Below are 15,144 nucleotides of genomic sequence, written 5' to 3' on the forward strand. Positions count from 1 at the left end.
ACTGGATTTAAGCGAGGCAGAGTTGCACAAGTCTTCAGCCTCACTCTCTCTTCTTCCAAAGTCACTGAAATTCAATGGCAAGATAAAAGTAAAGATAACTGAAGATGGCTCAGAATGCAGTGGATGACTGGCATCTTTCATGTCTGATCAAGTTCTAAGTGCTCCACAGCACCTATTTTAGATACCTTCATGGCCACTGGAACAAACTGCTCTTATTTGCCTATTCTATTACAGGAAGTCTTCACATGCTTGAAGCAGACATCCCTCTAACACAGCAATGGTTTGAAGCCTGGTCAGTTACACTCAATATGGTTTGAAGCCTGGTCAGTTATCCTCAATATGATTTGGCCCACCTGCTGAGACAGTTTTACTAGAGTGGGGCTGCTGTGCATGCCACAGCTTCTTGGAGACACAGGTGAGTGTTGGGTGGTAGGTGAACACCAAAGATGGCTGAGCTACCCTGAAAATGGGTTTGGAAAGCCCTCACACAAGAGATGCTAGTCCCCCTTGAACACCCCATAAACTTGTTAGAATTAATCCACTGGAGAAATAAATGGCAAACCACTCCAGTATCTTTGCCAAGAAAACCCCATGGACAGTATGATCTATGAGGTCATAAGAACAACAATTGTTACTATTTAGAACATTTTTTTCCACATGACCAGATGTTATTATGGTCATGACCACATGACCATAATTAAATTCTACCAAACATTAAAAAAAAAAACCAAATAATTCTATTTCTTATACTGTACCAAATTGTTTTGATGATTACAGCTTTGTAGTATAGTTAGATATCTGGTAATGCTAAGTCCAATTTCTTCTCATTTTTTTCCACTTATTTCCTTCATATTTTTGACATTATGTTCTTCTGCATAAATTTTTAAATTATTTTTTTCAAGTTCTACAAAGTGATTCTTTGTTAGCTGACTGGCATGATACCGAATAAATTAATTTGGGAAGTATTGCCACTTTCATACTGGATCAGCCTACTCATGAGGAATTAATATTTCATCAATTATTAAATTTCTTAATTTATGTGAAGAATGTTTTGTAATTGAGTTCATATACTTACCTGCGTGTCTTTGCATATAGATTGCCAAGTACTTTATATCAACTGTAGATATCTGAAACTTAATTTCTCTTTCTGTATCTTCCTGCTGGGTTTTGTTGGTAATATATAGAAATACTGATTGATTACGTATGTATGAGTTTATTGTGTATCCTGCAACTGTGCTAAAGATGTTAACTGCTTTGACTAATTTTTAACTGACTTTCTGAGGGGCTCTAAGTATACCATATCACCTGCATAAAGTGATGCTTTTGTTTCCTTATTGTCTATGTTTATTCTTTCAATTTCTTTTTCTTATCTTGTTTCATTTTACCTAGCATTTCTAGTCAAATTAACCTGGCATTTCTAGGAAAATACTAAATAATAATCGTGATAATGGACATCCTTCCTTCACCCTGATCCTACTGGAAAGACTTCTAGTTTATTCCCATTACAAATAAGTCTTGCTCTTTGTTTTAGATAGACAGGCCTTATCATTATTAGAAAAGCATCTTTTTTGCCTTTGCATTCTAGTGATTTTAACAAAAAAGGATTACTGTATTTTGTCACGTTTTTTCTGTATCTATGAAAATAAGCATGAAATTTTTATTATTTTTGTTACTGACATGGTCAATTATGCTTAAAATTTTATTAATATAGAACTACCCTGCAATCTTAGTATAATCCCAGCCTGGTCACAGTGTATGACTTTTGTGATATAAGTATTGTAAACTTACTAGTACCTTATTTAAAATTTTTGCATCAATATGCATTAGGGAAATTGGTCTAAAGATTTCTTTCTCTGTTTTGGCTCTCAAGACCATATATAACTCCTTTACTTATTTTTTCAAAGTCTATGTAGTACTGGAATTAACTATTTGGGTTTTTTTTAATGTTTGGTAGAATTTAATTATGAATCCATCTGGTCTGGGGTTTTTTGCTTAGAAAGTTCATTTATATCTTTAAAAAAACTTTTTCTAAGTTACTCTACTTCAAGTATAGTTATCCCTTCCACATTACAACTTTACCCATCACTGTTTTACTATATCCCAGGTCAGCATAAGAAATTAAATGGGAATTTTTCAGGAGTTTGGTGGAAGCCACAGATGACACGTGAGGGCCAGCAGACAGCACATAAAAAGTTTAAAAACTCAGAAACGCATAAAATATATGTTTAGTATTTTTATTCAACACTGACCTACCTATAGCTTATAACAACATACTTAACCCAAATTTTGCAATAAGGTACTCTAAACATCCCTTAAAAGAAAAAATATTTAGATTTCTTCTCTGGTATGAAGGGAGGGACAAAAAATTATAGGCCCATGTGACTAGCTTGAGTCACATGGAAATCTGAGTCACATGAGTCTGTGGTAGGAAGAGTTTACTGAACAGGTAGAGCAAGAAGGGTGGAGCAGAGCTCGGAGAAAATTGGTCAGAATAGTTAGAGCTGAAGAAGAAAGAGGAAGTAGGCAGCAAGCTATGAGTGTTTGTTTGTGGGAAGGCCAGGCTGGGGATGGAGGTGTCCTCTGAATTATTATTGTGTATAGATTTCTTTGTTGCTATGATGGATTTGGTTTTCTGGTATTGGGATTTGGCTTTCTGGTGTTTTAATAAATGTTTTTGGTTCTGTCTTGCAAATGGATAGTCTGTTATATCTTGCAATTCAAACCTGGGAATATGCCTGCATATTCATAGCAGTGGCTGTGGGTATTGCATTGGTTAAATATTAGGTCTATTTTTGCTTTTGCTTTGTCTGAAATCATTATTGTCATTCCTGCCATTTTTACTTTATCTGAAACAACAGATTCTTTCCAGGCCCTTCTTTTTTTCTTTTTTTTTAAAAGTAAATTATTTATTTTTAGTTTTCAATATTTACTTCCATAAGTTTAAAATTTTCTCCTTTGGGGCGGTTAGGTGGTACAATGAACAGAGCACCGACCTTGGAGTCAGGAGGACTTGAGTTCAAATCTGGCCTCAGACACTTAACACAAAAACTAGCTTCATGAACTTGGACAAATCACTTAACTCTAATTGCCCTACCTTTCCCCCTCCAAAAAAGCAACAAAAAAATTTTTTTTCTCCCTGTCCCTCCCCAAGATGGCTTACAATCCGATATACGCTCTACATATACATTTCTATTAAACACACTTTTACATTAGTCATGTTGTATAGAAGAATTATTTAAAAATGGGAAAAACCATGAGAAAGGAAAAAAAATAAAACAAAAAAGAAAATAGTCTGCTTCCTTTTGCATTCCAACTCCATAGTTCTTTCTCTGGATGAGAAATTTTTTCTATTGTGTGTCTTTTGGAATTGTTTTAGGTCCTTGCGTTGCTGAGAAGTACTAAGTCTATCAAAATCAGTCCTCATACACTTTGGTTGTTATTATGTACAATGTTCTCCTGGTTCTGCTCCCCTAGCTCAGCATCAGTTCATATAAGTCTTTCCAGTTTTCTCTGAAGTCCCTTCAGGACCTTATTTTAACTCTGTTTGTATCATTCTGTTTCAAGTGTAAGTTCTTGTAAACAACACATTATAATTTTTAAACCATTCTGCAATCTTCTATTTTGTGGGTGAGTTCATCCCATTCTCTTTCACAGTTAGGGCTGCTAACTGTATATTTCCCGCCATTCTATTCTTTTATACTTATCTTTCTCTTTTTAATCCTGTCCATCAAGAATCTGATCTTTGCTTTCCTTAATTTACTCTCCCTCTTATCCTTTCCCATTTCTTATGAGCTCTTTCCCTCCTACTTCCCCATTGGGTAAGATGCATAAAAAGTCTTCTATTTCATTAAATATCCAACTAATGTTGTATGTTTCTTCTTCCCTCCTTGAAACAGTTCAGATGAAACTGAAGTTCAAATGTTGTGCAGTCCTATCCCACTCTCCCACCTCCATTCTTTCCTCTATTTTATGAACTCCTCCTTGACCACCTTATTTACATGAAATAATTTCCCCCATTATTCCCCTCCTTCCCTCTATTTCCCAGTGCATCCCTGTCTCTTATCCTTTCATTCTTCTTTTGAGATAATCCTAACTTAACAGAATCACATCTGTGCCCTTTGTCTAAGTAGACTTTCTTTAACAGTCCTAGGAATGATAAAACTGAAGGGTCACATGTATTATCTTTCCATAAAGGGACATAAAGAGTTTAACCTTGTTTTAGTCCATTAAGAATTGTCAATAATGTTTACTTTTTTATGCTTCTCTTCAGTCTTATGTCTGAATGTCAAATTTTCTGTTCATTTTGATCTTTCCATCAGGAATGCTTTAAAGGCCTCTGCTTAATTTTTTCCCCTGTAGGATCATACTCATTTTTGCTGGATCAGTTATTGTTGGTTGTAATCCTAGCTCTTTTGCCTTCTGGAATATATTCCAAGTAATCCACTGCTTTAAAATGGTCACAGCTAAAACTTATATGATCTCAATTGTGACTCTGTAGTACACAAATGGTTTCTTTTTGGTTACTTTCTCCTTGACTCAAGAGCTCTGGAATTTGGCTATACTATACCCATGTATTTTCAATTTGGAAGTTCTTTTAGAAGGTGACTGGTGTATTCTTTCAACTGATACTTTGCCCCTTGGTTCTAAGGTCCTGGGCAGTTTTTGTTTTCTTAATAATTTCTTGAAATATGTCTAGGCTCTTTTGTTGTTCACAGGGTTCAGGTAGTCCAACAATTCTTAAATGATCTCATCTTAATCTATTTTCCCAGGCAATTGGTTTTCTTCCTATGAAACATTTCATACTTTCTTCTATTTTTTCAGCCTTTTGACTTTGTTTTGTTGTATCTTGATATGTCATGGAGTCATCAGCTTTCACTTGGTCAGTTCTAATTTTTAAGGAGTTATTTTTCTCACTATTGTTTTCTGATTTTTAATGAATTATTTTCTGTGGTATTTTTGTGCCTCTCTTATCAAGGTATTAATTCTCCTTATATAATTTTCTTGAACAGCTCTCATTTCTTTTCCCAATTTTTCCTCTCCCACTCATTTAAGAAAAAAAAAACTTCTTAAACTTTAAAAAAATATATCACAAGGGGAGGCTAGGTGGTGCAGTGAGTAAAGCACCGGCCCTGGAGTCGGGAGGACCCAAGTTCGGTTCCGGCCTGAGACACTTAACACCCACACAAAAATACTAGCCATGTAACCTTGAGCAAGTTACTTAACCCCAATTGCCCTCCAAAAAGGCAAAAAAAAAAAAAAATATATATATATATATATATATGTATAATCACTTAAAGTCTTTGAGAAATTCTTATTGGACTTTTGTCCAATATGCATTTTTCTTTGAGGTTTTTATTTGTAAACGTTTTTAAGTCATTGTCTTGTTCTCTCTATATGTATATATTGTCTTATCTACCACCATAGTACTTTTTTATTGTCAAATTCTTTTTCTGTTGTTTGCTCATTTTTCCAGCCTACTTCTTGACTCTGTACTTTATTTTCATGATGGTCTCTGTTCATATCTGGGTGGTGGATGTCTGACCTGAGCTTCTATCTTTTATGTTCTTCTACTGCTTTCACAGAGCAGGCTGGGTGCCTGTGAATTTTCAGTGCTTCCAACACATGATCCAGGAAGAAGTCTGTTACCCTATCCTTTTGCATTCTGAAAATTCCTGGCCCAGTATGGGTCTGTTGGCTTACATGTGGTTCAGTTTCCATAAAACATTGCTGGACTTAATCAGAAGCACCCTAGGCCATCCAAGATGGCCTGCTAGCACAGGTTCTTTATCTGCTTTTAAAGGAAAGACTGCTCAAAAAGGGGTTAACAATCCTAATTTTAGTTACTTTCACTAGTTCAGGGGAAAGGTTAGCATCCTGAAGTTGGAGAAAATACAAACAGAAAAATTAGTCACAAAGACCAACAGACAGGGCTCCAGCTGTCTGAACATATTATATTAGCCTTATACTTCATGAAGCATTTGGCACTTTTTGAAAAAGACTCTTTGGGTACTTTAAAGGTTAAAAAAAGAGTAAAATGTTTAACATACCGCAGCATTCCTACTCTGTAGCAAAGGCTTTGTATTTCTAATGAGCATTCGATGGTCTGGATCCATAGCATAAGATATCTTAATTTTGTCACTTTTTTCTTTTTGTTCTTCATCTGATTCATAGAAGTTCTTTTCACTTTTCTCTTCTATGTTGTCATTCTGCAAGTAAAAAAAGAAATCCAGCTCCATTAATAAGTTTAGTTCCTAAAGACCTAAATATTAAGCATGGAAACTATCATTCAGTCAAAGGACACAAACAAGCAGTGACCAAACTTGCTGGTCCCCACAGTTACTTCCAGACCATTTCTTCACCATAGTCCCTCATAATCTTTCCTTTTTTGAGGTTGATGAAATTAGTTCTTACTATCATCTCACAATCCTTGTTGCTGTCATCCACAAAAATCTGGATAATTCTACCCACTTTCTCAACAGCTTAAGAATCTGATTCATGTTCTTACTCTGTTCAGATTTTGATGGAGACATAGCTCAGGGCACCCATCCCAAGAGCCCTAGGAATAGTAGACCACTAGTCCTGATTCTGGCAAAGTCTCTAATAAAATCACCAAGGACAACAGTGCCTTTGGGAGGTGCAAGCTGGCAACTAATTCTTTCAGGACTGTGATCCCTAGCCTCCTCAGGAGCCACAGCTATGGAAGATATGGAAAAGAAAATTCTAAATATCAAATTGTGTTGTCTTCTCTCATTAGAATGTAAACTCTCAAAGTACAGGGAAATTCCTTCAGTCAGTATTTGTATTCCCAGGATTTAACCCCATTAAATATTTTTAAAATTCCTGTTATGTTATTGAACAAACAGTTATTATGTGCTTATTATAGACCCGAACAACATGCAGCCCATGAAAAATGTCAGGTTTCCACTATGCACTCTCCTATCTGTCCTGTGACCTGTGGCAATCAACCACTGTCAGTCTAACCTTGCAGCAGCCTGAAGAATTTAACAAGTTGTGCAGGTCGAGGTTATTATCAGTGTCAGGTACTGTGCTAGGTACTGAGGATACAAAGACAAAAATCAAACAGTCTGTTTTCAAGAGAATTTCATTTTTTCAAGGAAGTCAACCTGTGCTATAAGTAAATAATTCAAGTATATACAAACAAATACTTCAGGAACAGAGAAAATGAGCAATTTGAAATATCCAATAAGTATAAAATAATTTCAGAGGGGAATAACTGACATTTTAATGACAAGGAAATGCTCCCTATAGAAGGTAATAGTAGTGCTGAGTCTTGAAGGAATTCAGGGATCACAGCAGAGGGAAGAAGATAGTCCATTCTAGGTAAGAAAAGACTTTGAGTCATATGACCACAAGACAGACAACTATTTTATCTTATATTCCCAACTTCACAAACATTATCAAAATAAAAATTTTACACAAGAGATAAAACAATTGTAGCCATCTCCACAGACTAAGACACTGAGGACTCTAAAGGACACTACAAAAAGGAACAGAATGTGTTCCAAAGAGCAAAGGAACTCAAGATGCAACCCAAGATAATGTACTCTGCAAACATGAGCCTATTTTCTCTCTGCAAAGAACTACCAAAAACAGACTCCATTTTAGCTGGTGAGCAGCTAAAAAAAGGAAAAATGTATTTATTTCCCAATTTCAATAAGATAATTAGAACTAGAAGAAATTATCTGAGTATAAAATCAATCATTTCCTCTTGCTTGGTTCTTTTTATTTCAATAATGCTAAAAACAAGTCATGAGATGAGAAATTATAAGAAGATTATAATTATAAGAAGGCTCTTATACTTGATTTAGTTATTTTAAGGAAATTATTATATTTTAAATATATACTAATTAACTTCAATAATAAATTACAAAGTATAATGTCACCTTTCTTGTAATACACAAACTGTCATAAGGAAAATGTCTCTCAGGAGTACTCAAAAGAAGACTACAATTGAATTATACCTCTGCATGAAAACCAATTGAGTGATTCCTCTTCCATATAACTTTAGACCACACTAGCTCAGTTTAGTGCATTAGTTAACCAATAAAATGATAGCAAAGCAATCAAAAGCTCTAAAAGCTTAAATGTGCGGTCTGTAGTTTACTATAATCAATCCAATACACCTCAGCTACCATCCAACTGCTGCATGATGACACTGCTGTACTAACCTACTCAGCACAGTAACTAGGCAAAGCCCTCAAATACAGGGAAATGGCACTTTTAAATTAGCTTTCATTATTCTTTCACATTTCTCCCTCAGTATCAATTAATATACTTCTTTAGTATTTGAACAGGATAATAGTCTATTAGTCTGATAAAAGTCACAGGTAGTAAATTTTATAAGAAATATGAAAAACATAATTTTATCCCTTAAAGAATCACAGGTAGTAAATTTTATAAGAAATATGAAAAACAGATAATTTTATCCCTTAAAGAATCACTCAACATTTCTGAGTCTCAGTTTGTTCATCTGTAAAACAACAGAAGCTGCTGGCATTTCTATAACACCTAGTGTGTGCCAAGAACCGTGCTTTGCAATTTACAATTCTGTCTTGTAATAATTACCTCATTTGATCCAAATAACTCTGGAAGGTAGATTTATTATTATTCTCATATTTAGAGATTAGGAAAAATAAGACAAACAGAAATTAAGAAACATGTCCAGAGCAGAACACATACAAAGACAAAGTGAAAATTTTCTAACCAAAGACAACAAATAAGGTCAGCAGGAAAGGTCTGTTGCACCAGGGTGAGGATGGAACACAGTCTAGCAAAGGCCACAGCAGCCCTTGCAAACCAGGGACAAGCATTGGGAGCCACTTAAGTGGCAGTAGCTGCTTCTAAATGTAGCCCACGGACAGTAAGAAGGATAAAAAATTGGTCAGAAAGAGATCATAAGAGTCTTTTTGCAAACACAAACTCTATGTAGTACTCTGTTGCTTTGTCCACACTTAGATCCAGGTCCCAGTGCTGGGTGGCAGTTCCAGGGTGAGGAGGAACATTATGTACAGCAAAGCTTGTAGGCCACAGTGGAACAGCAACCCACTTCAAAGTTGCAGGGCAGAAAATAGTGCTTTTGGTGACTCAAAGACCAGAGCACAGGCCAGTAGAATAGGAAACACACATTTCCTTAGATCATTCCACCATGGAAGAAAACTTAGATCCCTAGAATTAGCTGAAAATACCAGCACAAAACTCCTGAACCTTGGGACAGTGCACCCTCCACCCTGGATGCAGAGATGTATTTGAACAAAGAGTTAAAAGTCAAGTAATAGGCTGAGAAAATGAGCAAACAACAGAAAAAAATTCTTACCATAGAAAGTTACTGTAGTGACAAGGAAGATCAAAACAAACACTCAGAAGAAGATGACAAAGTCAGAGCTCTTACATCCAAAGCTTCCAAGACACATATGAATTAGTCTCAGGTCATAGAAGAGCTCAAAACTGATTTTGGAAATTCAAGTAAGAAAGGCAGAGGAAAAATTGGGAAAAGAAATGAGAATGATGCAAGAAAATCAGAAAAATGAGTCAATAGCTTGGTAAAGGAGACACAAAAAAAAAAACACTGAAGAAAATATCTCAGAAAACAGACTACATCAAATGGTAAAAGAGGTAGAAAAAAAGAGAACAAGAATGTCTTGAAAAGCAGAATTGGCCAAATGGAAAAGGAGGTATAACAGCTCATTGAAGAATACAATTCCTTAAAAATTAGAACAGAGCAAATGGAAGCTAATGACTTTATGAGAAATCAAGAAGCAATAAAACAGAAACAAAACAATGAAAAATACAAGACAACGTGAAATACCTCATTAGAAAAACAACTGACCTGAAAAATAGATCCAAGAGAGATAATTTTAAAATTACTGGTCTACCTGAAAGCCATGATTAAAAAAAAAAAAAGAACCTAGATATCGTCTTCCAAGAAATTATCAAGGAAAACTTCCCTGATATTCTAGAAACAGAGGGTAAAACAGAAATGGAAAGAATCCACGAAACACCTTCTGAATGAGATCCCAAAATGAAAACTCCCAGGAATATGATAGTCAAATTCCTGAGTTTCCAGGTCAAGGAGAAAACACTGCAAGCAGCCAGAAAGAAACAATACAAATTATCACTGAGTCACAGTAGGATAACACAAGATTTAGCAACTTCTACATTAAAGGATTGGAGGGCATGGAATATGGTATTACAGAGGGCAAAGGAGATAAAACAACAACCAATAATCACCTAGCCAGCAAAACTGAGTGTAATCCTTCAGGGGGGAAAATGGAAATTCAATGAAATAGAGGACTTTCAAGCATTCTTGATGAAAAGACCAGAGCTGAACAGAAAATCTGACTATAAAATACAAGACTGAAGAGAAGCATAAAAAGGTAAACAGGAAAGAGGAATCATAAGGCACTTAATAAGGTTAAATTATTTACATTTTTACACAGGAAAATGATCCTTGTAATTCATAAGTAATTCTCATTATTAGGGTAGTTAGAAGGACTACATTGAGACAGAGGGTACAGGTATGAGCTGAATATGAAGGGACATCTAAAAAAGTAAAATTAAGGGGTGAGAAAGGAAGGTACTAGGAGAAAAGGAAAGAGAGATGTAGAATATGGTACTTTTACAATTGATGGGAAGAGGAGGAGGCTGAAGGGGAGTGAATCTTACTGTTATCATAAGTGTCTCAAAGAAAGAGAAAAATACAACGGGGTATAGAAATCTCTTACTCTACAGATAGGAGGGGAAAGGGAAAAGAGAAAGAATATTGGGTGATATGAGGGAGGGCAGATTGGGGAAGGGAGTAACCAGAAGCAAAACACTTTTGAGAAGAAAGAGGGTGAAAGGAGAGAGAGAACAAAATAAAGGAAGAGGAAGAAATAGGATTGAGGAAAATAGTTAGCAATGGTAAATGGGAAAAGTACTTGAAATAAGTTTCTCTGATAAAGACTTCATTTTTCAAAAATATAGAGAACTGAGTCAAATATATAAAAATAAGAGTCATTCCCCAATTGATAAATGATCAAAAGACATGAACAGTTTTCAGATGAAATAAACAAAACTATCTATAGCCATATGAAAAAAAAATTCTCTAACTTGCCACTGACTGGAGAAATGCAAATTAAAACAATTCTGAGGTACTAACTCATACTTCTTAAATTGGCTAATAAAACAGAAAAGGAAAATGAGAAATGTGGTAGAGATGGTGGAGAAAAATAAGACATTAGCTGGGAGCCAAGATGGCAAAGTAAGCAGGAAGCTGTTCTGACTGTTCTGTGCTGACCCAGAAAATACCACCCCAGGAAAAATCCTGGAACATTGGAATCAGAAGAGATACAGGGTGCAGCAAGTTTTTAGCTTGGGAGGCTAGGGGGAAAGGTCTCTCTTACTGTGGCTGAAAAGAATCAATACAAGACAGGAGCCGTCCAGGCAAGCCAAAAGGAAGAGCCACCTCAGCAAACCAGGAGGAGATCCTGAGACCCAGGGCGGAAGAACTGACAACCCAAGAAGCAGGACCTCCCGTATGCCTTCACACGGCAAGGGTAATTGGCACAAAGAACCACCACCTGTACCGCAGACAGGGGGCTGAGCCAACTAGTGCTGTAGCACAGCCCTCAGAGAGGAGGAGACCACTAGCCACCAGATCACTCCTTCTCCACACTTCATGCTGTGAGCTTCAGTGTAAAGCTGGGGAAACACAGAAAGATCTCCTCTGGCCTCAGCACACACCAGCAAGCTCCAGCTCAGTACCAGGCAGCTCCAGCATTATACAGCTTCCAGCTGCCAGAATCAGAGGCCCCAGCACAGAAAGCCAGTAACCAAGCCCCTAGGCTCCAGCACAAGAAGGATGGGACACAGACCCTGTGCCCCAGAAGCAGAGATTCACTTCAAAAGCCAGGAAAGAGGAAAATACAATGAGCAAAAACCAACTTAGAAAAGGAAAGATCGCAGATTCTTACTGTGGGGACAGGTAAGATCAAAATAGGAATTCAGAAGACGACAACACTGGTACTATATCCACACCTGAAACCTCAAAGGGGAATCTGAATTGGTTTCAAGCCTAAAAAGCCTTCTTGGAAGAGTTCAGGAAAGATTTTAAAAGTCAAATTAGAGAAGTAAAAGAAAAATCGAACAATTCCTTTAAAAATACAATTGACAAAATGGAAAAAGAATTCACTGAAGAAAACGCCTTAAAAAGTAAAATTGGCCAAATTAAAAAGGAGGTACAAAAGCTAACTGAAAAAAGCAATTCATTAAAAATCAGAACTGGGCAAGTAAAAGGTAATGACTCTATGATTCATCAAGAACAGTCAAAAAAAATCAAAAGAATGAAAAAATAGAAGAAAACATAAAATACCTCATTAGAAAAACAACTGACCTGGAAAACAGATAGCAATCTAAGAATTATTGGTCTACCAGAAAGCCATGATAAAAGAGAAAAAAAAAAGAGCCTGGAAAGTATCTTCCAAGAAATCGTCAAGGAAAACTTTCCCAAGGTCCTTGAACCAGAGCGTAAAATAGTCATTGAAAGAATCTACTGATCACCTCCTGAAAGAGATCCCAAAATGAAAATGCCAACAAATATTGTAAGTCAAATTTCACAATTACCAGGTGAAGGAGAATATACTGCAGTCAGAAAGAAGTAATTCAAATATCACAGAACTACAGTGAGTATCACACAGGACCTTGCAGCTTCCATATTAAAAGACTGGAGGGCTGCAAATGAGATATTCTATAAGGCAAAGGAGCTTGAATTACAACCAAGAATCAAACTACCCAGCAAAACTGCATACAATCTTTCAGGCAAGGAGATGGACATTCAATGAAATAGGGGACTTCCTGATGAAAAGACCAGAGCTCAACAGAAAATTTGGTCTTCAAATACAAGACTGAAGTGAGGCATAAAAAGGTAAATGGGGGAAAAAACCAACAACATGTTATTCAATCAGGGAAAACTGCTACACCCCTACGTGTGAAGATGATGCTGATAAATCTTGGGAATTTTATCTTTATTTATGACATTTAAAGGGATATACTAAACATAAGGTGTAGGTGTAAATTAACTGATATAATGATAAAAAACCAAATTAAGGGATGAAAAGGGATTGTAATTAGAAAAGAGGAAAGGAGGAGGCAAAAAAGGGTAAATTACATCACATGAAGAGGCACAAAAACATAGAGGGAAAGAAGGGAGAAAGAGGAACACTGCTTGAACTTTACTCTCATAGGATTTTGTTCAAGGAGGGAATAACATATTGAGTTAAGTAGAGAAATCTAACTTGCCCTACAGGCAGTAGAGGAAGGGAAAGGGGAAAGAACAGGGAGGTAGACTGACAGAAGGGAGGGAACACTGAGGGAGGTGGTGATCAGAAGCAAAACTCTTGAGGAGGGAAAGGGAGAAGGGAGAAATAAAAGCAGAAATGGGGGGTAGGCAGGGAATAGGATGGAGAGAAAGACACAGACAGTAATCATAACTGTGAGTGTCATTGAGATGAATTCTCCCATAAAACGGAAGCGTATAGCAGAAGGGATTAAAAATCATAATTCTACAATATGTTGTTTACAAGAAACACATCTAAAACAGGGGGATACACACAGGGTAAAGGTAAATGGCTGGAGTAGAATATATTACGTTTCAGAAGTAAAAAAAGCAGGGGTAGCAATACTAATCTCAGACAAAGCAAAAGCAAAAATGGATCTAATTAAAAGAGACAAAGAAGGAAACTATATCCTGCTAAAAGGCACCACAAGCAATGAAGTAATATCATTACTAAATGCACCAAGAGGTATAGCATCCAATTCTTAGAAGTTAAAGGAGTGACAGGAAGAAACAGAGATCAAAACTATACTAGTGGGGGCCTCAACCCTCCCCGCCCCAGAATTTGATAAATCTAATCTCAAAATAAACAAAGAAGAAGTGAACAGAATTTTACAAAAGGTAGACCTCTAAAGAAAACTGAATGGGGATCGAAAGGAATACAACTTTTTCTCAATGGCACATAGCACATACACAAAAACTGACTATATACTAGGACATAAAAACCTCACAATCTGATGCAAAAAGGCAGAAAAATTAAATGCATTGTTTTCAGAACATTATGCATAAAAATTATATGTAATAAAGGGTCATGGAAAGAGAGTTTAAAATTAATTGGAAACTAAATAATCTAATCCTAAAGAATGAGTGGGTCAAACAACAAATTACAGAAACAATCAATAACTTCATTCAAGAGAATGACAATAATGAGACAACATACCAAAACTTATGGAATGCAGCAAAAGTGGTTCTTAGGGGAAGTTGTATATCTCTGAATATTTACATGAATAAAATAGAGAAAGAGGAGATCAATGACTTGGGCATGCAACTTAAAAAGCTAGAAAAAGAACAAATTAAAAATTCTCAATTAGATACCAAATTAGAAATACTGAAAACCAAAGAAGAGATTCATAAAATTGAAATTAAGAAAACTATTGAACTAATAAGTAAAACTAAGAGCTGGCTTTATGAAACAAAAAACAATAAAATAGATAAACTTTTGGTTAATTTGATTTAAAAAAAAGAAAGTCAAATTACCAGTATCAAAAATGAAAAGGGTGAATTCACAACCAATGAAGAAGAAATTAAAACAATAATTAGAAACTATTTTGTCCAACTGTATGCTAATAAATTTGACAATCTTAGTGAAATGGAGGAATGTTTACAAAAAATTATAAATTGCCCAGATTAACAGAAGAGGAAGTAAAATACTTAAATAACTTCATCTCAGAAAAAGAAATTGAACAAACCATTGATGAACTCCTTGGGAAAAAATCTCCAGGGCCAGATGGATTTACAAGCAAACTCTATCAAATATTTAAAGAACAATTAATTCCAATACTATATAGAGTATTTGGGATACTGTGTTTCCCCGATAATAAGACACTGTCTTATTAATTTTTTGGACAGAAAAACACCAGAGGGCTTATTTTAATAAACATTGACAGCAATTTTAATAAACAGGTAAATGTGAACAAAAAAAATGTACCTTTATTCAATAATTAATTCAATAAAGAACAGGATGACGCGCTCACTGCTGCAGCTCTGATTGGATGCAGCTCAGAGCGCGGCGTGCATTTCACCCGGGGGGGGGG

General features: G+C 35.8%; 1 protein-coding gene across 2 annotated transcripts in view; it reads right to left on the bottom strand.

Annotated features, from left to right (window-relative positions):
- Positions 1-15,144, bottom strand: part of AP3B1 (adaptor related protein complex 3 subunit beta 1) — a 357,386-nt gene that overhangs the window by 198,189 nt on the left and 144,053 nt on the right. For both annotated transcript variants that reach the window (XM_069096283.1, XM_069096282.1), the window contains exon 8: positions 6,048-6,206. In XM_069096283.1, coding sequence (XP_068952384.1) covers positions 6,048-6,206 — 159 coding nt within the window. The remainder of the gene's footprint in view (positions 1-6,047; positions 6,207-15,144) is intronic.

This window comes from Petaurus breviceps, unplaced genomic scaffold (genome assembly GCF_028583685.1).
Source record: "Petaurus breviceps papuanus isolate PSGF00001 unplaced genomic scaffold, PetGlider_PUasm1.0 229, whole genome shotgun sequence".
Taxonomy (NCBI): domain Eukaryota; kingdom Metazoa; phylum Chordata; class Mammalia; order Diprotodontia; family Petauridae; genus Petaurus; species Petaurus breviceps.